The 26,140-nt window shown below is 41.4% G+C and overlaps 1 protein-coding gene across 6 annotated transcripts in view; it reads right to left on the minus strand.

The window, feature by feature from the left end:
- macrod2 (mono-ADP ribosylhydrolase 2) overlaps positions 1 to 26,140 on the minus strand; it is a 423,644-nt gene that overhangs the window by 276,853 nt on the left and 120,651 nt on the right. For all 6 annotated transcript variants that reach the window (XM_042432917.1, XM_042432916.1, XM_042432915.1 and 3 more), the window contains exon 4: positions 17,213 to 17,242. In XM_042432917.1, the coding sequence (XP_042288851.1) occupies positions 17,213 to 17,242 (30 nt within the window). The remainder of the gene's footprint in view (positions 1 to 17,212; positions 17,243 to 26,140) is intronic.

Raw genomic sequence — 26,140 nt, forward strand, 5'->3', positions numbered from 1 at the left:
TGAATGTATTATGTATTAACATAACACAGTTAAGTAAACTCCAAATGAACCTGTCACGCACAAAACAACAACACACAAAGACAACTAACAAAACCAGTCAGTCACAAACGTTTTAACCATCCACAAGAAAACAGAACGTCTTTGGTGTGTTTCACATGCTTTATTTTCATGTCAGGTCTCACTATCAAGCATGAGCAAGAGGGCTGCAGGACATGATAAGAAACTGGTATACTCAGAAATACAGAGAGGTCTGAGAGGGGAATAAAGATTCACAGGTTAAAACTTTTGAGTTTGTTGTCTCTCTTGGTCAGGTGCTCCATCAAACACATTTGGGAGTGTTTGTCAGTGGGAAGCCAGCAGGGGATCATGTCCTTGGCACTGCATTATCATCTCTTACATGTAGGTCAGGACGCCTGTGTAGAGGGCAGTGGAATCTTGAGAGGATAGTGTGAACGTCTGGACATGTTACGCCTTCCTGGTGAAGCAAAAGCAGCTGGCTGCTCCATAAACCAGAGGAAACGTGCAGTGGTCTACACACTGCCTTGGCCAACAGTGGGATTTAGTAGCAACAAGGACTGTAATCATAGCCATCCCAAAAACATGTTGTGGCTTTTGTGGCTGATTTTTGTGGCTTTCGTGGCTGATTTTTAATACATGTCCAGCATAAGCTTGTGTAAAAGGAAAACAGCAGTATTATTATGATTATTAAAGGATCCCTATGCAGTTAGCCATAGAGGGCATTCAAGGGGGCTACTTTCTGTGTTTACTTTCAGTCAAACTTAGAGACAAGTATTTGAAATTATCCATGTAAACTTTATGTTAAGGCTCACGCAGCTTGTCATTTTGCGTAAGTGCTAGTTTCCAAAGTTGGGGCATGGAGCATGGAGTCACAACAGCCACAATTTTCCTTTAATGAATTGAGATAACCATCAGTCAGTCACCAATATCACATTAAGTCAAAAACAATTGCTTTAGCCTTTATAAATATATGTCCTTTGACCATGGGCTATAGTGGCTATGCCTAAAATACAAGTATGTCCACTAAAGATGTTATAGTGTCTCGCAAATAAAATGTAGCACAATAAAAAATGCAGGTGATTTAAAAAACCGAGATGATGCACAATGTTTGACTCAAATAATACAAGAGTAGGCTAGACTAGTACCTGAGAAATTGAAGAGCACTAAAATCTCATTTGTGGTGTCTATCAGTATAACTGAAGCGCACACGACTGAAAGCACCGCCAGCTGCAACAGTGCTGATCTCTAGGTGAACCTTGGGTTAACGCATATGCATAGGGGACTTTGTGTGTACTGGGGGGGATGTACAATGCAAAACAAAAATCCATTATTCAACAATGAAGAGTGTTTTATAACTCTCACTTATTTTACATGGTGTTGTGTTTTGGAAGCCACTCACTGACCACAGCCAAGAGCAAAGAGAAAAACAGATCATCAGGTCAGCATTCCAATCACTGTGGAGAATCAACAATGCCAAAAAATAATAGGCCACAGAGATTCATTATTTTGGGCAGCCGAGACTATTTTAAGTGCTCTTATTTCGGATAATTCTTTTATATTTTCCATCCATGACCTTTTCTTGCAACCTTCTCTCTCTAATGCTTTTTCTGTCCATCTCCTCTCACTCGATTTCTCTTTGCTCTCTCTGAAAGACAGATCTATGGAGCAAGAGAGTTCTTGTCTGAGGCTGTCTTATCGCCTGTCTCAACCCTGCAGAGAGAAATTCCTCGCTATTTGTTGAATACAAGCGTGATGGTGTGCGTTAGTGGCTCATCTGTGGCTGCACTTTCTCACCTGGCACTCATGTGATTAGATTTCATATCCCAGCCTGCAGCAGATAAACTCTATCTCCATCAGCCAGGCCCCTGAACATCAATCTGCCTTGCTGATGGCCTGTGTTGTGGCAGCAGTCTCATATCACATCCCTACCACCCTGCTTATGCATAATAATAAAAAAACATCAATGTTGTAAGCAGTATGCCGTGGTCGATAAAAGAAACAAAACATTTAATTCTAATATTTTGTGTTCCTGTTTTCCAAAGGAGACAATCAAGTCCTCTTAAGATTGGGCACCCTGCTGTGCTGTCTGAATGCAAGTACTTAGGGGTTCAGTGATTTGCAGGTCTCTCTGCATGGAGCACATCCACCATGTGGTTGGATGCAGGTATGGTGGAGGAAGAAGAGGGGGGGAAGGAACAGAGCTGGACAGAGCAAGTCTGTTTATTTATTGTTCTCCTCTGCTTTAACGGCTCGTGACCGGCTAGCTTTATTAAACTGGGCTTTGAGCACACACATAGCAGCACTAAAACTTCCTGATGGCTGAGAGGGGATCAATTCGAGCTGCTGCCTGCAGGAATTACTGCAAAGTAATGGTACTATCACACAGGTAGGCCTTGCCTGTGTTAGGGGTTAAATGGACCATTTAAATTCTTTAATCAACTTCAGTATTAGCTGCATGAGGGGAGTGCTGTTCTTTACAGATATGTGCAGGTGTAGACATTTCCATGAATACCAAATAAGGAGTTAACGTAAAGCCCTTGTCAAAATGGATACAATGAAAAAGACAAAAACAGACATAATCTGTTCTACTTCTGATATCATCTTCTGATAGCATGTTGATTATCTGTTGCCAGCATAATAGCAAAACCTAGAACATGAACATCTTTTTCTTTAATATATTATTTATTATTTGATACATATTTATATGCATTGACAGCAACAAGAAGTAAAACTAATCTAATACACAGGACACAGGAGTGTCATCACAGTTTTCTTTTTTTATTTACTCATATTTGCAATGACACTACTCGCTCCATCAATTTCTGATTATATATTCATTTCTTATTTTACTTCACAAGGATTTTTACTATAAAGGTTTTTTCAAGTTGTTTCTAGTGGGGTTTTTTTGTCCACCCCTTTGCATACATGGATGGAGAGAATATTAGAGACATCTTACAATATAATGTAATAATACAACCTCAAAAATGAAAAATGACCACAGAGGCGAATCAACATATTTATGCCAGTTAAATAACAACTGCACAAACAAAACTGGACAAGATTTACAAATAAGTGTTCATTGCAATTCCATGTTACATCCTAATTTATAATACTTCCTAATGAATTCAGTCATTTACACAGACATTCCTATATTTCTGAAATCAGACTACTCTTGAAAGCAGGATATCATCAGATTGCTACAGTGCATGTAAATGCACTGACTGAGTGTTGTGTACACTCTGAAAACCCTCCCCCGTTTGCTTGTTGACATCGTGGTCCTCTCGACCCCCCGCCACCTCTGTAAATTGTGTTTCACGGCTTGAAGGTTACAGAGAAAGGGTTGTGTTTGCCAAGGAGGCCAGATTAGTGCTCATCAGTTGTGCTGTTTGAGATCCCGCGCTGACCCTAAGGGCAAAAAGCCAAGCCGCTTTCACACTGCAGTACACGGGGACTCGAATGAGCCTACAGCGGCCTATTGTCACCAGTCACCCAAAAGAAAAGACAGCAAATTGCCATGTCAGGAACTTTGGCCCCCATGCCAATATAATACACAGCCTTTGTCCCTCATCTAGCCTGTTAATATAAAAGAAGTAGCAAAGGGTATATGGTGCAGCTCAATTCTTGCTCCAAAATAACAACAATATGATTTGATGTTGGAGTTTGTGGGGGTGTTTGCTCCAGAGGATTTCATTTGCAACAATTTTGAACTGTAATTAGGATTTACATTTGAAGCAAATGAATGCATATTCATACTGGAGCAGGTTATGGCACACATGTATCTTTAGATATATGAGAATATAAGATAAATGCTGAGATAAACAGCCATGTTGAAGAAACCCAGTTTTGACCCAATACAGTGAGCAGCAACATCCCACCAAACCACAAACTAGCCGGCACAGTTCGCAGAATGAAGAACACATTGTTACAAAAAAAATTTCTATATCAACATTTTTCATTATTTACTTCAATTGAGTTGTACTCTCAAGCTTTCTACTTCTATGCCTACAGACCCAAGCCATAATCAATTTGAGAAGATTTGATCATTTGTTTCTTGCCTTACTGAGGTAGCCGGCGGAGGTCAGCGATTTAAATGCCTACCAGATGACATACATCATTAGGGTGGATTTCCTATTCTGCTCAGTAGCCAATCATGCAAAGGTAATTAGGCATTTCAGTCTCCATGACGCTGACTGACACTAAGATTAACAAGCTTCTGGACCACAGTTGACTGGAGGAGAGAAATCTGCCATTATCACCCAGATGATGAACTAGGTTCTGTAGGATCTGATGGCATAGAAACTGTAGTTTCCCTATACGAGACCACACTACACTTCACAGTACTTACATTATGTGTAGACCTTTCCATGCATACTGAAGAAAAATAAATGTTAAGAACTCATACTAAAGTACTTAGAGCACCTCCGGTAATCAATAAAAATTCACAGGCTAATCCAGTCTAACACTCACGCTTCTGTGTGCTCTGAGAGTAAAATAAACCCTGCAAAGGAGAAAGACTGTTGAGTTAGAATTAATGCAATGTTAGTATGCACATTGTTTTTCCATCAGGTCCATTGGCATACTCACAAAAAGCCTCTGCATGTTTCTAATCAGCATGGTAGCCATCCTAAATGGTAGCAATAAAAGCACACAGATCTTGCAGGAATTTAAAAAGCCCCAGTAAAATAAAACGCATGATTTAATGACCATCTGCTGGGTGCCGGTGCAGACCTTGCTGCGACATGCTTTGTGAATGATCAAAGGCAGCGTCCGCATCGAGAGCAATTCACCTCAGGAGGCACACCAGGGAATTAACAAGCCACCCAGCACAGATCCATTTTCCATGCAGTTTGGCTCTTTTGATTCCTTAGCTGGGCTGCCTAAGTCAAATGCGGAGGAAGGGAGGAAGTAAAACAATGTAATATACACAACAGTCCAGCCCTTCAAAACATAAACCTCCGAGCTAAACAGTAATACACTTAAAAGTTTGAAAATCCAATTGTAGAATAGCCCAGTGGAACGATTCAAAAGAGTTGTGTATTATTAGGATTTTTTCCCCCTCTCAGACCAACCAAGCCATCGGCTGCTTATGTTTATGACCTTCCTGAGTTGCTCTAACAGTCCATTTAGGTGTTGGGGGACGGATGCCAAATGACCAATCAGCACTTAAAAGAAGGATACACACACAGAGACGCATGCTGATGTCCTCAGACGGACATTCCAAAACACATGGCTCTTATCTCATCAAGGCTGAGTAAATAAAACATTTAACAGTGTGGGCAGCCTGCCTGGTCTGGGAAAAACACATAGATCACATAGAAACAGAGACACCCAAAGATAAGTATGACACAAACTTAAAAATACAGTTATAAACAGACCAAAAAAAGATAAGATTCTCAAGGGGACGACAAAACGGAACAATCATTCCACTGGTGTAGCTCACGCTTCAAAAATTTACCACAAGGCATGACAAATCTCAGGTGGGATCCAGACAAATAGCGTACTCACACAAACACTCTCAAACACTGCAGCGCAAGAATGATTAACATACACATCCTTGAGCTGACATCGTCATTACTGCTTTGTTTGCTCTCTTTACCTTCTGTCTTTCTGTCTTGTCCTTTATCTCTCCATAATTATTCTTCCCTTTTCTCTTCCTGCCTGTTCGTCAGTAAGACTGTGTGCAATATTTAACGTGCGGAGGGGACACATGTCCACCCCGAACGCCACAGAACAAATCCGCTACTTTGTTTGCGTTCACAGCTCATTTGGCCCTATCCGTGTTTTGGCATTCTGTTATTGTCATTGCTGAGGTTTTCTCCGCTGCCCACTGAGGGGGGAGAAACACCTTCCAGGGGCTGTCAGCTGAGGCTCCTGTTCACGGTTTATCCTTTACTTTTTATGTAGTACACAGAACACAGTGTCTGAGAACAGCAACTGTGGAAAAGTGTGTGCCTAATCTTTGGAGCATTGCCAAGGAATTTTCAAAATGCTAATATAACATTTCAAACAATTGGCAAGAGAGGAAGTGAACTTGGAGGTGACGGTATAGTTGTTGGAGAAATGCCATCAAGGTCAACTGCTTTCTCTGCCTGACCCCTAACACACCCACATCTTGATCTTTGGGTCAAACACACACACACTTAAGATCAGTACTACAGCTGTGTGTGCCTTGTTGTACCACCACCAAGAGAGTCACACACTCACGTGTATACAGGCTCCCCCCCCTCCAATACTGAGATGACTGAAGAGCCTTGGGAAAACATCAGTGTGGTGTTGATCACCCCAATGGCTGTGGAGGTTGAGGGGAAGGGACAGGGTCTTCTTTGCAATTTCACAGGTGGAGCTGACTGGTGGTGGGAATGTCCCAGCTGGTCTCAAAGGTCTAATCTCCCTGAGCTAGCAGCAGTCTATCCACCCACCGACTGTAAACACAATGGCTCCCTATGGTACTGAGCTGATTGCTGTTTCATCAGGGCCAGGACTAGAGTCAGTGGAGAGGAGCTCTGTCTCTCACTGTTTGATGAACTTGTTTATTTTCCCTGCGCATGGGAGGCCCAGAACAAACTGATTGGCAAGCAGTGTGTTTATCAGAAGCGTAGAAAGCCTTCCTGATGATACTGGACAGTCAATGCTTCGCCAAAGCCACAGCAAAAAGCTTAATTAGAGCTTTCTGAAAATAATGTCTTGATACCACCCCCTATAATGCCCATTATTACTGCTAAGTATGCTCCTCCATCAATTATGGCATGTGCTAATGCGAGTCTCACAGTAGAGAGCCAACATGTTTCAGTGGGCTCAAATAGCTTTGCTGCACTCTCCCACTCAGAAATTAATCTTCTTCCCAGCAGACACCTCTCTGCACATGCCTAACACAGAAAGGAACAAATATACCAGTATTAAGTGGTTTGTGTAAACTGCAAACTCAATTCCTATCTGAAACCTCTCTATCTGCAGATTTGCACCCAGAATGGATGCTACGCATGGAATGGCACGTTTAATAAAATTATAATTTTAATAAAGTGTTTTACCTCAAATTGACTTTTTTTCCCAAATATAAACATGTTGATCAATATTAAGTTAGTTAATTGACAAAACACTCTGTATTATATTTGATAAATTGGGGTGTTTGATGAAGAGAGGACCTGTTTTCCCCTGACTCCTTTTCAGTTTTGCCTGCTTCTTGCTTCTGTAGTGAAAATACATGAATATGCAAAGGAAAATGAGAAGACATTACACAAACTGTTTTCTTCTCACTATAACCTACTACATCTGACATCTGTTCTCTACCACCACTGCACTTTTTTACTCTGTGTATCCTTCTGTCATTCTTCATACCACCTTTCTCCCCCCTCATTTTTTCCTCACCTTTTTCACTCTTCTTCCTCTCTCTCTCTCTCTCTCTCTCCACCTTTACGTGAGATTCTGTGGCTCTCCTCAGAGATCTGTCTGTGCACACACACTGCGGCTGCAGTGTGCAAGTGATAATGAAGTGTCTGGGAAAAGAGGATTAGGTGGAGTGGTGGGCATCATCCCTGCGGTATAAACGCTCATCTCTCCCTCAGGAAGGACACATGGAGCGTCTTTCACCTCGTCCAACTGGCTGTCTCTGTGTCACTCTCAGCTAGCATACTGGGATGGCTGCTGTTGCCCTCAGGAGGAAACAGTGAGGGGGTTAACGCAACAACGGACCCAGCTCCTGGGGGACGCTTGACGTTTCATCCTCTGACACCCGCCTGTTTATTCTGCACAGCCAGGCTGAGAGGAGCATAACAGGCACTTGGAAAGTGAAGATCTTCACCAGGGGAACAGGCCAATACAGTGCAAAAGATAGATAGAGGGTGAGAGAGAGAGAGAGAGACAGAGAGACAGAGGGAGAGAGGAGAGAGAAACTCCTCCTCTTCCTTGTGGTCTGACAAAAAGATGACAGCTTTTCTCTGGAGCTTGCTCTGCCCTCCCTGGGCTGAAACCTCACTTGTAGGCAAGCGGCTTGTCAGACAGAGCTAACTAGGCTGCCCCATGAGAGATGCAGAAAGCTTGACAGTTTGTTACTAGTTGGCAAAAGGCCACCATAGCAGGTCAGTCTTTGCACAGGAAGTGTCAAAGAAGTGCCACTAATCAGCCACCAACCAGCTGCGATGCTCACATGAATATGCTCCTTCTTCTACACCCACAGATACAGAAGTTCAGACTACTTAAACCACTATTATCAGTGCACTCAAGCCTCAGATCCATAAACCACCCCAACGCTAGTGTAAACACTGGGTACTCGAGAGCAATCAGCGCTCTGTGTGTTTTTTCATTTATGCTTTTGTCATGCACAGTGGTTAGTGGAATTATGGCATGCACTGTTTAAGCAGTACAGTCCTCAGTCCTGCAGTGTGCATGTGTACCTTTACTGTAAAGCAGGTAGTATGAGCCAGCTCTAGTTAACATACCAGAATGGTACACGGTACATTCACATCTAGGAATGGATCTCATAATGTTATAACTATAGTGTTTAAACAAAACACGTGCTACCACACCTATTTGGTGGTAACAGTTATTGTAGCTTCCCTCCCTCCAATCGTGTGTGGTCTCATGTTCCAAATTGCAACCGGAAATAGAAAGAGAACAATTGTATTTAATCATACTTAACCAAACCACACCCGGGCTCAGCACACGTACAGCAGAGTGCTTGTATACTGCAAACAACATAGGAAATACAGACTTAATTTAAGAAAATAATATGTGTATGTATACTATATATAGTATGTATATGTATAAATCAGTAATACTATTATTATGTCCAAAGAAAAATGGATGTAATTTACATTACATAGGACAAGGTAATTCTGCCTGGCCTGGTGGCTGTTTATTGATTTAATGGCTCGGTGTAATAGCAATGTCCCGCTAATTTCTTCCATTGATCTCCACTGGTTCCTCAATTACCCTCTCTGCTGTTAGATATAGAGAGTGGATGGCATGGAAGGAACCCCTGGGTTAAGAAATTAATTTTCATTCAACTTCAAAAGAAAACAAACAAAGACTATATTTTTGATACTAGACCTCTTTCATATTTCAAAGTGCGTCAGCATCCAGTTCAGGTTGTGCATCAATAAAACTGAATTTGTTAAATGGTGATATGTATATTTTTCCATTTCTGTTTACCTTTCGTCCCACCTGTTATTATTATTATTATTTTTATTGGAAGTGTCCTGTCTTCCAAATATACACTTTGCAACAATCTCAGCATCACATTTCATGCAATCCCAGTAAACATTTTGAAAATAATAGGGTTCATATGATTGGTATATTGGCAAGTCAAATGTCTCTGAATCATTTGTGAGCATGTGGCTAAGCTCTCAGAGCCTCTTATGATGTCCTTGTAGTAGCCTTGCTATGATTGGTGAGACTATGGGATGGGGTAGTGCCCTGCTAAGAACTGTCCCCGTCTGTCAGATCTCATCACTCCATCCTGCATTGCTGGGGGCAGCGGGACCAAAACTGACCACTGAGTCAACTGACAAGACAGCTCAGCGTCCAGTTATCCCAGAATAAGAATCACACACACACGCACACACTTGCAAATTCAGACGGACACACAGACATGCCATCACGCAAGCAAATGTGCGCACAGTCACATTCACACTCACACACACACACTGTCATGGGAACGCACACAGACACATGCATGCAAAAGAAAATGGACAGACCGAATGCAGGATCAACCCCCAAAACAGCCACAGTGAAGCCTGTGCAGGACACAAATATGCTCTGACATTGGGGCTGGTAATGCTTTGAATTGTCTAAATTCTCAACAACTGACCCAGAAATTCTGGTGCATGGGAGGGGAGTTGGGGGGGACGCAATGTCGAAGAGAACTAAATTGACATTTTCTTACCCACTTCTCAAGCCCTGTGGTGGTATTTTCACTTTGTGTACAATGAGGGGAGACAGAATAAGGTGGACGATCCTTAAACTGCTGTCTGAGACCTTTGTTGAACAAAAGCATGTGAAATAGTAAGTGGTTGAAATATACAAAATGGACGCAATATGCTGTGAGAGTGAAGAATATCACTCTTCCTATCCCGTGATTGAAGTCAAAGGCCACCTTTCCTCTCTGAGAGAGCGAGAGAGAAAGCGAGAGCAAAAGAGGCTGCAGAGGTCAAACACAAAGGAAAACAAGCAGCTGCAATATGGTTACAGCAGCAGCCCGGAGGGAAGGAGAGGACCCGACTGCAATATCACATATATTTATTTTCAACTAAATGATTCTAAGAAGTCGAGTTGGCCTACTGTATGCTTGTGCTGTTTCCTTGCAGGCATACTTGAAAGCACGCAAAAGCAGAAAAATGCATGCCAAAACGTACATATCAATGCTTTCAAAACATAAACATAAATGCTCATATAACAGTTCTATAAACAAATTGAAAAAAAAAATTAATTGAAAATTTGTTCTTTACCAGCACTGTAAGCCAAAATGTAACAGTACTCAGAGATGTCCCTAACCTCAGCTGCCTTGAGGCTTGGCTACTGCTCCAAGGTTTTGAGCTTCAGCCGGCAGAGCTAGCCACTCAAACTGATAAGGCGCCACACTTTCTCAGTCCTCTGGTACAATATACGATGTGAAAGATTCTAAAAGAGTGAAGTCCTCCACCTCAAATGACCCCCTCAGTGGTGAAAGGCAGTACTGGCAGGCAGACCTGGTGTCAGTGTGACAATTATACTGAAAATAGGTGGGTAGAGTACTAAGAATCTCTGGTGCTATTCTCCATCACAAATACCACTCCATTTCTCCCCCTAGTATCTGCTGGAGTATTAAATGCATTGAAAGCTATAACAGGTTGAAAACCACAGGTATTGATACTCTTTAATGCTTGAGAAAAATAAAAAACATATATTTCCATGTCAACAAGGGCCATGTAGTCAACTTATGACATATTTTCAAACACTTGGAACGCATGTCATCATTAATTCATTCAATCTGTTGTGTAAATCTGTTTACACATGCAGGAAAATCCAGCTGTCAAGTGCAATCAACAATACACTAAAATATAACTTATATTACACACTTTCTGAAAGTTCTGCATTACACATACACGCACTCTAGAGTGGTTTTCATGAAACTGTCAGTTTGATAGCGAAGTGCAACTGTGAGTGTCAGAGGAGAAACGTCTCTTTGAGTAAGCCTGTCTCTGTGTGGTCCTAGTAAGCTCCACAAAGCTTGCTACACCACCGCCAGACACTGAAAGCTCCATACAGTTTGATATGCTGATATGTGTGCTGTTTAAAGTTAGGCCCTTTCCCTCGCCCGCACTGCGGTGCCAGAGATCAAGTGATGCCGTCAACTAGCTAATGACATGACTGCCGCAGGCGACGGTCGGCAGCTTGATTTATACATGGGGACAGAGATGAATGATTCATGGGCTAAGAGAGGGATACCAGGACAAGTGGCAGCTATATGCCCCTCTCTCTTGCTCTCATTCGCAGATACACACCTCTCCATAAATCCCTTGGAACACTCTCTTATGTCTCATAAGCTTAGCATTACACAACTGACCAGTCCTGTTACCGGCACTCATAATAGCCCTGCGTCTTTCTCTACCCATTCCTTTTATCTCTAATTTTCTTATATCTCTTCCTCAAGCTGTCCCTCTTTCCCTGTAGTGTTCATTGACTCCCTGACCATTTCCTCTTCCCTTCCCATTATAATGCAACGCTAATCCTAAATATGGAACCCACTGTTGTAGGTTAAAATGAATGGCCCAATCATTCTGCATCAATTAGTCCATCCATCACCGGTGTTTGGAGGAGGAGGGAGTGTTCATGGTGACTGTTCTCTGTGAGGGTAGGAGGGAGACAGTGACGGCATTAGAGAGAACTTTCATGCTAAAATGCTATTTCCATCATGGGTACTTCAAACTGCAGTCCACACGATGACCTTGTTAATTGCTAAATTCAATGTAATGCCCTCTAAAATACGTCATCTCTGTTATAATTGGATGGAATGATCTTACAGCATGGAGGTACTCCTTACATTATACTTTTCCAATTTAATGACTGATGTTTCCCTTAAGTTGTCCGGTGAGATGGCACTGTAATTAATACACACTTTCAGCACCTTCCATAAAAATACATAAAGGTATGAGACTACCATACAGATGTTATAGATCATACTCTGTCTTGCCAATGAGGCTGAGTGGAGTAATAAGGTTTTCTTGCATATCGTGCAGTCAGTATACTGGGTTATGCATTTAAAAAAAAGCAACATTTGAATGGTAGCATTCAGTACAGTGTTAATGCATAAACTCACTTAGACGTGCATTACACTTGGGATGTGTAATGTTAAGTTGTTATATAATTTTACTAAGTGCCTGCAATTTACAAAATTACTTCTCTGCTTATGCAAGAACAGGGCCAATTCAAATAAGATTTTTTTTTTTTTTTAAATTCTAATTATTTAAATGAATGTCACTGGCTCAAGCCATTGTAAGAAGGCGCTTCATATCTGGATGACACTATGAAAGGCAAGCATGAAGAGTGTGAAAGCAATACCTTGTCCTGAACACAACATATTGAAAAGAGAGGTAAAAACACTCACATTAGGCAGAAAGAGAGAGTACAAATGTGTTTATGTTGTGAGTTTATTTCAACACACATTTATATTGGTGCTGTCACAAACACACTTTAAAAAGCACAGGGACCATTTTAGCACAAATACAAGGTGGACCTAGATCACAGTGTAACTAACTGCCCAATAAATATGAGAAGATAAGTAAATCCCGAGGGTGTTGCATTGACTGAGGAATCTTTGCATTCAATTTATCACTTTATTTATTATTATTTAGGCTACTCCATGGGGAAATACACTATCTCTGTCATAAGTTATGCTAATGGCTGTTACTACCATCTGTGAACTGAGGACCATCAGTCAAGCATAGTGTGCAATCTATGAGCTATGAGAATAATGTGTCATCTTTGAATGATTAATCATATAGGGAGGTTCTGGGAGCCCCCGGAGAGCTTATGTGACTCCGACAGTGACACAGGGCCATCCAACCCATCCCGTCACACAACACCATCCTATATCTCGACCCCTCCCTCCCCCTGCACAGAGCACCATGCCCTGGTCCCCTCCAATCTACTCAATAAACAAGCCTCGGGCAGGACCCAGACAGAGGATAATGGTTCACCTGGAGGTGACAGCAAAAGAAAACAGAGCTCTTTGCATAACAAATGGAGACAGAGATAAGCACAGTGAAGCACTTAGGAATCTTGATAAAGGATTATCCAAACATGTCTGAAACTGTATACATTTTCTTTTTTAGGCATGCTTGAGCACTCTGTTGTAGTACGAGCCGGTTCTGCAGTTACTGCGCAGTTCTGCTGAAATTGCAATGCTGATGTTGTGCTTCTGTGGTCAGATAAACTTACTATAAGCACATCTTCTCACATTTCATCCAAAGGTCAGAGCTAGGACATTACACTCCTTCAGTTAATTAGATTTGTAATTTACAGCCTTTTGTATTCACATCATTTTCTCAGTAGAGCCACTAAGCATTGCCTTGTCATGTCATTGTGACTCTACATCCGATGACAGCTTTACTTACAGAGGAGAGCAAAGAACCATATGAGCACCACCGCAGCCAGACATAATCACAGCAAGCATAATTAATCCCATATATTAGACTGTGTTGGAACTTGCTATGACTCACACCACTGTTTAGGAAAACTTATGAGGGAGGGGAGCTGGGGGCACGCAGCGCTACAGCCTATGTTATGTAAGCAATGACAAAGGCTGGTGAGTTCAGTGAGCGTTAGCAGCCCGTGGCTAAATTAGCCCGAGTCAGGCCATACAAAACAACCATGCATGTGCCCCGCTGCTTGACTGGAGCAGAGAAAACGAGGCCCAACCTGAGAAGAACGATTTGTTTGGGTGGTCTAGTTAAAGCCTATTGCTAAATGGGCAACGGTTCTGGTTAGAATGCTAATGAGCCAATTCCCCTCCTGGATGGAGACATCAAAGGCAAGTGAAGCTCCCTCTCGCTGGCTACACAGGGCTTCGTGGTATCATTACATGGCTCAGTGTGCGCTTGCATGCTTGTGTGTGTGTGTGTGTGTGTGTGTGTGTGTGTGTGTGTGTTTGTGTGTGTGTGTGTGTGTGTGTGTGGGTGGGTGGGTGAGATAGAGACAACTGGTGGAGAAAGGACAGATAGACAACATGATGTTTACATTAGGTCTATTCTTTTGGGACTGTGCCAGCATCCAGCCATGCTGTGACACACATCACACGAGCAACCTGGTACCATTCATAATTACCCTCTATTCACAGAGGCCTCATTTAGCATGCTATTATCAGAGATCATTGTTATTTCCCTCTATGAATGTATGGAATCCCAGTGAGACCAACATGTCTAACGTAGATAACGGTGCTATTTTGGTTAACCCCATTGTGTACATAATACTGAAGACATACAACCCAGAGAGAATTCCCATCAGCGATTTCTAAGGATTTAATAGAGCATCGGGGCATAAGAATCTTTTCTAGAGTTTTTTTTTGTCTCCGTAACTTAATGCTTGGAATATAATAATGTGTTTTTGGGTACAGGAAACATCTCACCCAGGGCCTTATCTCCACTCTATTCACACTGCTTAGAGTAACCGCACATCACACTTGAATTAATGATAAAATATACAGATAGGTGAAACTTTTTTCTCAAAACATACCTACACCTACTATATAGAGGAATAACAAATATTCCTTAAAGCCATGTCACCCCAACTCATAAAAGTGTGTAGGTGGTAAACTAACTTTCAATATATGAAGTTAGGACTTTGTCCAGCTTTCACATACTGGCAGGATGCCCACCTCCTGAGCTGAGAGAACTAAACATGGCTCAGGTGTGTGAGGCCAGCATGATGGATCATCCTGTTGTGAAGTTTCCCCTCTGCAGAGCCCTGAGTAGACAGCTGGGAGATAAGGAGGGCCGTATATGAGAGCACATCTCCTCTTCACATCGATCCCCGCCGCCATCAAGGCAGGAGGTCCTCACATGCCAAACCACAGATAGAGGTGGAGGGAGAGCCGGGGTGAGAACAGAAAGAACAGTTTCGCAGGTTTAGCAGCCACCTTCAAGCGATAAAGACACTGGAAGATAAAAACCTCTCTTGGCCTTGTGCAGATAAAAGACTAACACTGTAGGGCTTTGTTTTAGGGTGAAAATAACATTTTCAGCTCTCTGGTAGATAATGGCAATCTCTCGCTGGTTATAATCATCTCCTCATTCTTTAGCATGACTTTAAGAAAAACAAAAACTAGCTACACCAGAATGCACACATAAGAAGTTAGAAAATAACGCAGATTTGCTGTGGTCATTATGAACACGAGAAAATGTGAGTCTTAGCATTTTAGAGTTAATTGACCTTGTATCTTGTGCCAGTATACTTGGCAGGAATAGCATCGCTGGAAGTCAATTAAGAATGAAAGGAGGCTTTGCTCTCAAAAAAATGGCACTAGCTACAATTAGAATTCCTCTGGAGTTAATAAGCACAGCTGTAGGTCACAATCAACTGAAATGTTTTCCTCCAAAGTATGACATTAATTGACACGTAAGATCTCACGTTCCAGTGTTGACAGCCGCAAAATGCGACTTGATTTTTGTTGGTGCTGTGTTGAAACGAAGCGACCTGTATTACCGTAACACCTATTATCTAGTTGAAGAAGAATCTGGATCAATCAAAAAGGCTGTGTGTTCTAAGATTCAGAGAACTGTAAAAAGATGATTTGCCACAAAATAACAATAATGAAAACATAATAGCAAAGAAAATTGCTTCTTGTATTTTTCTGTACGTGGCAAATCAATACCGAGAGTCGACTGCAGTGGAGACAGACACCAATCAGGAGGACAGTATACCCTGCTTTACAGGGCCTGGGTTGGTTATGGAGACGCATGCTCGTGACCTCTGATCTCAATCACAGAAGTTCTCCAAATCGCTGTGCGCTGAGGGCCTCTCTATGTCGCTGATACAGATTGGGATGCTGCACTGCTATGCAACGACGGCTGGAAAGTTTGCAGTCTTAACCACGTATCAGGCGAGATGAGGGCCACTCCAGGCAGCATGATTAAATGTGAATAAGATTTCAACAGCTCTGTGTACACTCTAATGGACACCATGTGGACCGCGCAGTTAACTATGCTGCAGCTTTGATGCTGCTTTATGCTTCCCCCTTGTCTCTGATGACTCACATTTCATGCAAGGCATTCCAATACTAATAAATAAATAAATAAACAAATACAGAAAGAAGAGTCATCCTGCATAATTTTGTCCTAATGCTGTTTTTTGTTTTTTCAAAAATGACTATATAGAAGATCTCTGTGATTTGCATGAATTTGCATATATATAAGGAACAAGTTACCTACATATTTCTATATTCTCTCATCATCTATCCTTTGGTTCAACGGTTACAAAAAACACAACTATGGCAAAATTAATACTAATATAGATAGACAGATAGATAGATAGATAGATAGATAGATAGATAGATAGATAGATAGATAGATAGACCAATGTCTAACTTATCGGTTGGGATCATCCTGTACAACTGAGTGCTGTCAGGAGACAATGACACATCCAAAGTGACAGCTAACACAGATGGATAAACAGATAAGGCCGGAGCACTGACCTTCTTTCATTGTTATACCATTCCAACATATCATCAAAAATTCCCCCTCAGAACCAAACTTAACATTCTACATGTAACTGGGTGCATTTTGGCCCAACCTTGTCTTACTGGGGTGAAGAATGATTATCTCAATCATGTCACTATAAAAGTCACATTTCAGAAAAGAACAGTGGGATTGGGCAGTAGCATTCTACTGGAGTTCCCTACCCATTATTCCCACACCACGGTTGGCTGCCTCAGATTTCCTCCGTTGCTTTGATGATAATGTTCTTCGGCAGGCTGCTAAAGTAATGACCATTTCTCAGTGTGGCACAGTGCATGGTTGCTCTGCACACTACACTCTCATGTTTTGGCCTTATCATTCAGCCACATTTAACACAGACACTTGGAGCGAAGTAGACACTAAAGTCTGCCACACAGAAGAATATAGATGTACCATATGCCAGATCTGATAAGTGCAACTTTAATTGCTTTAATACCACAGGAACAAACAATGAGATGATACAATGAAAAACAAAGGCGTTCACTCACCTCCCCCTCCTCCCAGAAGACTTGAGTTTGCTGAAAAGAGAGGAAAAAAACAAGTCAGTAAACTTCAAAGAGTAAGCAAATCTTCATCAGCCAATAGAGTCAGCATTATTTGGATGTTTTAGTTTGGATTCTTTAACTGCACAAGTGTGGTTTTTCACAAATGCACCTATGTGACTGTCTAAACTCTTACATACAATTTATCAAGCGTGTCATTTATATCATCTAATGAACTGAACTGAGACTGAGAGCAGAATACAAAGATTCATCAAAATGTGGAGTATATTTCAACAGCACTGAAAACTAAATTTGAGGAGTTTCTTTCTTGTCTTGCTTTGTTTTGTTGTGATCATGGCAGTAGCTGGTAGGGAAGGTCAGAGAGAAAAAAAAGAGTGGAGGATAGTGCTACAGTATAGAGCGCCAAGAAGAGCCTGTAATTGGCTTGAATAATTATGCCGTTATATTACAGCATTTTTGTCTCTATCTCATTTAAACCTGTAATCACATTCCATTTGCATACCTGAATCTAACAATACATTTAGCATTTTGATGGTAGCCTCCAACAACACCACTGTCATCCAAATGTGACAATAAGAAGAGACAAGAAAGTGATACCATAATTTGTTTATCTCCGATAGACAAAAGAGATCATTGTGGCAAGTATGTGGCAGTGTTTTTCTTTGAATATTAAATTTGAGAGTTGGCAACACATGTGTGATTCAGTCAGGTTCTGATTTCAAGATACACTCCATAGCAGGTTTTTTTTTCTTCCTAACCTCCTGACAGAGGTTATGCTCAATAAAACATAGGGTTCATTAAAATAAACTAACAGTGGTCTGTAGTCTGAGACAGTTGTATCTACTGTTGTACAAGAGAGAAATCCAGATTTCACCACAGCTCTGCAGGGTCTGGTCATTTGTTATGGAAACATATCATACAAACTGTTTGACATGAGCTGAGAGGAGCTCTTCAGTGCAAGGTTTGTGATCTTAAAGAGTTCTCATGTTCTCATTCTCACATGTGACATAGATATGTAGAACTCCACTGTTGTCAGCTTTAAGATGGTTTAGTGCAGAAACGCTGGTAGTATGACCTAGCCCTGTATTCACGTCAATCTCAAACATTAGTCGTGACTTACTGGTTCATCGGAAGGTGATGTCAGCGAGCTATTTAAATGGAGAGCGTATCATTAAAAATGAACCTATTTTCATTTTGCTCTACCTGTCAGTTGGAGACATCCGTTGCACATGACAAGAGAGAGATTAGAGGGGATTTAAAGTACATCTGTTAATTTGGATGCTACTGAAAGTAGGTAGCCTATGTGTTTGAAGTGTAGTTCAGACAGCGGGCATTGGAAGAATCATACACTGCAACATGCCTTTAATGATCTTCAGTTCCAGCTGCAGCTTCGGCTATCATTAGCAGTCAACGCTAGCCCATTAAAAGCTTATTATTTCTCAAAAATGTTTTAGTGCACAAGCATAAGATAATGAACATGTGGTATCAGAGAGAGCTCTCCAATCACAGCACAGTCCTTTGGCAGGTTTTTTTTTTTTAAAAATTTTCCCTGATTACATGAGGAAGGGGACTTCTGGAGTTCACTCAGCTTCCACACCTTTCTGTGGCACCATTATGGCTTTGCATTGTTTTCATTTGAGCACCTCACATATGAGTGGGCATCGGGACAAAGAAAGCTCTCCCACTGCAGAATTCATTTCATCAAAGGGCTTTTGTTATGTGTGTGTGAGTGCACATACAGTATGAGCATAACATACACAAACACAAAAACAGCAACTCAAACAGGGATGTACTGACAATCCACTGTCATGTTTACAATAGCACCTCTCCAGGTTTTTCTGTGATGAAAAAGATGCTTGTGCTCTCCCAGCCTTTGTTTAGCTGTGGAATCTGTCAGCTATCAACAGCAACCACACAACTCAAATGTGCATCATTTCCACAACAGCCTTTTATTACCAGTATGGGAAATTTTCTGTTCACATTTCTAAAGCATGGATAAATGTAGTAAAGACAAAAGTATGACTTTATTGGTAAATGTATAGATATGAGTTGTAAGAAATGCTTGTATGTTTCTTTTTCAATGATGTAAATGTGTTTAGCTTGTTGTCATTTATCTATCATCAGTGCAATGAAAGTAATAGTTTCAGTGCCAGTTCAAAACAAGCTAATAGTAAGCTGGTTTTCAGCAAAGTCTATCATCATTGTCTAGTCTCCTGGGGAGTCTTCCTATTCCTGAGCTATTAAAACACTGGGGTTTAATTACATGACATTATGGAAATGCATACCTGAGAGGGGCGCTTCATTTACTCCACACCTAATCAGAGATTGCAGATGTGGTTGCCAATCAGTCTGACACAACTCTCTCTTATGCGTGTGTGTGCGTGTGTGTGTGTATTGGGGGGGTGGGGGGGTGGGGGGGTGGGGGGGGGGTGGGAGTGCTCCCAATTGCTAAAACGCTGATCTTGGGGTCAGTGGTTAAGGTTTAGGCAACTAGCAGTAAGTCACCAGAAAGTCCCCAAAAGTGACCTAGGACAACATGTGTGTGTGTGTGTGTGTGCATGGAGGGGTAAGAATGGAGTAGTTAAGATGTTAGATGCTTTCTAACCACATGTGACTTGGTGTGATCACGGCAATGGTTGCGAGATGAAGAGCATTCAAAAGCCATCACATCTCTGTGGTGGGTTTGATAAATATGGAAGTAGGGTGGGGTAAAAATGCTGCTTTATGCCTTTTCATTTCCTCTCTCCCTGCATCCTCTCCTTTAATGATCAGAATGTCATGAAACATGTTTTGGCAGTTTATCTTAACACATACACCGCTGCATATGCACCAAGTGGCAACCTCTAGGGCTGAAAAAATGAAGCCAACATGCAAGTGCCACAAACTGCAATTTCTCAAATGGCCACTTGATGTTGGCTCCAAAAGCGTGTAAATCCCCATAGACCTCCATGTTTAAATGCCCAGCTTTACAGCAGCAGAAATAAACATGTTTACAGCCTTTTACAAAAAACGGTTTTGATTTCTTTAGCTAATTTCCCCGTTTATGACAACTGTACAGGGGGTGAATTTTTATATAGCTCACCCGTTTAAATTTTATTAAGGCTTAAAGTTATGCATAATTAAGGGCATGGCCGCTTTGAGTGACAGGCAAGTCTCCACCTCAGCAAAAAAGTTGGTTAGGTAATGTAACCGTGGAGTAACCCCAGATTCACAGAGTAGTGCAGCCATAGCCGTCTGTATTTCAGTGTGTTTTCAGTTCATGAAAGTTAACTAACATTTTGGTTGCCCAAAAAGATCTTGTTCAGCATTTGGTTGTACTAAAAGACCATGTAAGGAGTTGGGTGTTCAATTATTTTTGCAGTAAGTACATTTTGTTTTAATGGTTTTAGGATTAGCATTAGTATTTCCACAGTTAACCACTGTAAATGCAGTGTGCTAACCAAGCCAGCAGCTAGCAGATAGCATTAGGGTGAGTTCCACCCTCTTGACCAAATATGGTCACTTCTGGCTCCAAAAATCCAAGATAGCAACATTCAAAATGCCAAACTCAAGGCTTCAGAACAGCAGTCCACAAACTAATGGGTGATGTCATGGTAGCAATGTCCATTAATTTTTACAGTCTATGGTATGCACACAAAATTTTTGTAACCTACAGTGTCGGAGAACTCAGCCCACAGTGATACATATCAAGGGAGACATTAAAATCACAAAATGGATTGGATGGACTTGCTTTAACAAATTGTCTGCAAGCATGAGACAAATAAGAAACAGCTGGTACAGAACACAGAGCAGCTCCTAACTCTTAGCACTACAGGCTACAAGCTTGTGCCTTATTCAGTATGATTTGCCTGAGAAGTGCTTCAATTATCCTGAGCGAAAATCAAAACAGAAATCCATATTTGGCCACATCCACCCCATAATGCATATTTTATAGTGTGTGTATTAATTATAAACTAGCTCTCCTTGCTGTTTGTGCCTGCCCTGGGCTCAGTCTGGCTATCTTGTGGTAGATCAACACATTTCTGCCTTTAGGGAAGCAGTGGGAGAGCCAATAATTAGAATTATCAGAAGACCATTATGTGTTTCTCCTACAGTGGCTGAGCGCCTACATGTGGAATTATCTCTTTGAATGTATGTTTAATGGCTTTTTCACTTTGCCACAACAGCCTCATTCTCTATTTAGTGTCTGCCCATGTGTGCCCCATGGGGAATTTCATGAATCAATATTTCTTCAAGGACAGAATGGACCACATCTCCACCTCTATAACAACCACATCAGATCATATTAGACAAAATGCTGCAGTGATCTTTAAGCTTTAATATTTTAGGGAATTAAATATCTCTGAATATCTCTTGTAGCAGTAAAGATAAGCATTGGAGATTTGCAATGACCCAGGTTATGAGAGGAAAGAGTAAAGCCACAGAGTAGGTTATGCTTTGGTGTTTGTCAGGGGGGAGTGTCATCCAAGTAGTAACCACAACGTGGGTCATAAATCTCAGTGGAAGACCTTCCCAGACTGCCTGGAGATGGCAGCTCATTAGGAACTGCTTGTCCACAGCATTCGGATGACCCATCAAACACATGCTTGCCCTGTCACTGTGGGAACACCCACTTCCTGTCTGCCCTTTGAACTCTTAACCCCCAACAGCAACCTCATATATCTCTCAGCCAATGACAACACAGAGCGGCTGCTGCTGTGTATTTTCACAGCAAGAAAATATTGATAACAGAGCCCGAGCCAGAGAGTGTGACAGCCACCGTTTATGAATCGTGGCACTGCATCAAGAAAACCAGCACAGACGGAAAAGAATTGTGAAACCACACTCTTGTCTCAGTGTGCCCATATATTTGCAATGCATTCATAAAAACGGCTTGTGTGCACTTCAGTCTGTGTGCAGAAGGGCAGTGAGGCATGGATCTGGGTTGTGTGTTTGGTGTCGTCAGCAGAGCCCTAGATCATGCAGTTAAATGGGAAGTGCTGGTGCATAACAACAAAACCTCAAGGCGGTAACCAGATCCACTGTCCACCTTCTGGTCCCTGCCACCTTAACTGAACCTTTTAAATATGCTCCATCGAATTCACGCTCACCTCATCCTTCCAGCCTCTCACACCCTTCTCAATAAGCTCAGAGGTTAATAGTGTACTCCGCTGTGACTCAGATAAAAGGTGAGGTACAGAAACTAATAAAAAAAAAAAGTTTTACAGTTCAGGCCTGCTCTGTTGCAAACAGATAGGGTGCTGAGTCAAAAAAAAATGGTGCAATTTGTTCTTTAGCGACTGTATGGTGCTTTATATCAGCAGTTTTCAATATCTCTCACTGCTGCTTTTGAGGCGTGTCTTACCTGTCCACAAGGAAGGAATTCTGAGAGATATTTGCAAATGTGACTGTGCACACACTAACTGTCCCAAATAAAAGCATAAACTAGGTCAACGGAGCTGCTCTTTGTAACCGGGAGTCACATCATTTTTTTCTGTATTCTTCTGCTTTAATTAGAAATTATATTCACAGCTAATTAGCATCTATTACACAATGAACTGCAAATGGAAGACCTGAAATAATGACAAATACAGGCCTAGCTCGGGAAAACAAAAAGTCGATCATTTATAGGCTTGGCTGACACTTAGATGGTCATTAGATGCTCCTCCCATAGTGTTCTGATGTCTAACATGTCAGCTCTGAATGTCGATGTTCAAAGAATCAGTGAAGTGAAGGACTTTGGAAATTCTTTTTGAGTGGAATAATGTGTTGCTCCACACACACACACACATACACTCTTTCCACTCCACCAGCCTTCCTAACAAGCACTGCTACTGGGCCTGTACACACACACACACACACACACACACACGCCAATCACGTGCACAGTACACACATGCATGTGCATGCACGTATACACTAACACAACCCAACACAACTGGAAATATCCAGGCTTGGATTTGATATCTAGAGCAACACATCTCATATCTGTTCAGCTCTGTGTTAAATTGAGGCGATTCCAATCTTTAATGGTGGGGGCTCTTTTTTCTTTTAGTAGATGCCGAAATTCCCACAAATAGAAATAAAACTTAAACGAGCCACCAGTTGTGGGATAAGAGAAGAAAGGCAACAGTGGTATTTCTTATTTGTGGCACATTAAAAATGCATGATACACCACACATGCTGCCTCTCCCGATGATACTGGTTCCCATTTTTGTTCTTTATAGCTTCTAGTGGTCCCCGAGGAGCCTGACTGAGCCAGACAAACTTGTGGTAGAGGTGGCACAATCCCAGCAACACATTCACACACACATACAAAAAAAAAAAAACCCTAAAGCTTGGCTCATGCTTCATGTGGAATAAAATGCAATGGAGTCCATATGATGCAACTGTGGCTGCAACAAGTAAGCAAGGGTATGCTCCACCTGAGAGTGTGAAAAAACGGACACGTTTCACATCAGAGCATTATCTTCATATCAATATGTCACAATATTTACTGATATTAATCACATGCCATTGACAGTGCTGAAGTTTGGAGCACCATGTTATTATGCAGCTTGTGTACATCAGTTTAGAGAAAGCGTGAAAGCACAAATCTTAAAGCATAGTCCAGTATATGGAATTTGGCATTTCAGCAAAGGAAAAATGATATGTTTGCAACCAAAAAGAAGCCTTGCATTTGGCATTAATACCTGCTGTGTGTGCAGGTTTTGAGTAGCTGAAATTTCCACTCACTCCTCGCTTCCTAAAACACCATTGCCTTCCACTGGTCAACTGTAACATTTAAAATGGGTTTGGTTTCTTATTTAGATCTGGTTGCATAGTGTTATGCTGGGTTTAATCTATTTTAACTTCTTAATTTAATTTAGAATAGACTGCCAGCCTTGTATCTCCTGTCTTCCATTACAAGTTATAGAAAGTTACAGGGGTTTTCTGCTTTGTAAAAGTTTGGGAGGACCTTGTTAATGTTAAATTGGTTTGGTGCAGGTAACGTAAAGCAGGTCTCATTTCACATATGTACTGATATCCTGTCAGCATTAAGCACAAATACAATTTCCATTAAGTTACATGATGTTTTGAACCTCCAGGCTGCTCTGTAGTATTTTCAATTCAGCCTTTTAAAAGCTCACATGGCTCATAAAAGCAGACGATTACTGTGGGATTCACATCTGCATGCAGTGGTTCATGTGTTACTATTCCAACCTCAGCCATGTGGATGTGCTGTTGTGTGAAGCAGCGTTTGACTTGTGGTAGCATCATCTGTCACTAGTTATGGAAGACACTTGTTTGTGTGTCCAAAATCAGGGTTTAACTGTGCAAAATCACTTCAATAACAATGATATGAATTCTATTTTAGGTTGGATTCTCCTTTGAAATTCTCATTACAATATCAGGAGACCGTGGGTTGCGTCTTAAACCGATTCATATTCTTAACAGTACTTGTCATACACTCTTGATGGTTGAAATTGTTGTTTTTGCAGCTTCTTTCAAGAACTACAGTAGTAGTGTTATGATGTCTGAATGTATCAATGTGACAACAGGCTGGTGTCACAGTGATTAATCCCTTTCCTCCGCAGGCTTGTCACCTTCATAACAAAGCAACAATACCAGATGCCAAAGCCAGCCCACACGTCTATTGTTATAATTACCTGACCTTCAAATCCACATTAATGAGCACAGGATGATCCCATTCTCTTTCATCATTTGGCTTCCGAGCCCTCCTTTTATCTAACAAGGTCACCTTTCACAACACTGCTTCTCCCTGAAACACACATCCCCTTCATAAATATACATCTACCTGCATCTGCTCAACCCCCAATCCTAAGAAGGCAGCTTGGAGAAATTACAAGAAAATAAAGCTGTAGGTGGGCTCTGCAAAGCGCAAGTTTGTATCTCTTCTTAAGTTGACACCAAGAGAAAGTCAATGCCACCAAGTTAGACACAGAAAAACAACTTTCCAACGATTGAAGTGTTACTTAATAATTGTTTTCAACAGTAAAGACACAGCCTATTAACATGAACCAGAGAGACTCACTGCAAGGGCTCTGAAGGCACAGTGCAGGGGCAGCAGAGAGAGCAGGGTTCATTAGATGAAGTTGTTTCGATCCGTTCCCACTATTTTAAATCACAAATGCACTGTGGTTGTCACAACAACATAAAAATGTCTGCGGTTTGTGAGGAACCACAAGCGTAGTCTCAGAAAAACAACACATTCAATTATTCATTTGCTGTATTATATTTCCACCGATGTTTTACAGTATGATTATAGCTGAGTTTAGAGAAGATAAAACAAGAGTTCCACATGATATTAATGAGAAAAGCCTGTTGAGCATCCTGCAAAGCAATCTTTAACTTCAAACCCTAATATTAAATAATGTCTAGTGTCACAAACGGTCACATAAATACTCAGATTAAAATACGCAGATTAAACCAGTTAATGATACATGTCAATGTTTACAGTATTTATATTAGCATACTCACATATTTTAATATGTCTTGACATCTCAGCACACCTCATTGCTCACAGGCTTTGGGCGATATGAGAAAATACTAACAACTGGATACTGCAGACTGAAAAGATCCTTGCAGAAATTAAGCTAGACTAAGCATTGTTCACTGGACAAAATGCAGTTTCAGTATGCAAAAAAATACTGCAAGATATTTTTAATGATATTCACCACCCCTGTGCAAGTGTGCCAACTTTGAAGAAGCACCGTCATTTTCTGGTTGAGATGAAATAGGTTATCTACAAACTTCACAGGGCCCTGTGTCACTGTGGAGCTCTGGCAGGATTTGGGCCAGCAGCTGCATATTATGGATTTATCCAGTCACATTTCTGGATTTCTCAGCCTCACGTTAATGCAGTCTCTTCCTTACTGGTGATCTGGCCTGTTGGTATGGTAAAGACCTGCATGGCTCCTCAGGGCCTTCACA

The sequence above is a fragment of the Thunnus maccoyii genome, chromosome 14, assembly GCF_910596095.1.
Source record: "Thunnus maccoyii chromosome 14, fThuMac1.1, whole genome shotgun sequence".
NCBI lineage: Eukaryota > Metazoa > Chordata > Actinopteri > Scombriformes > Scombridae > Thunnus > Thunnus maccoyii.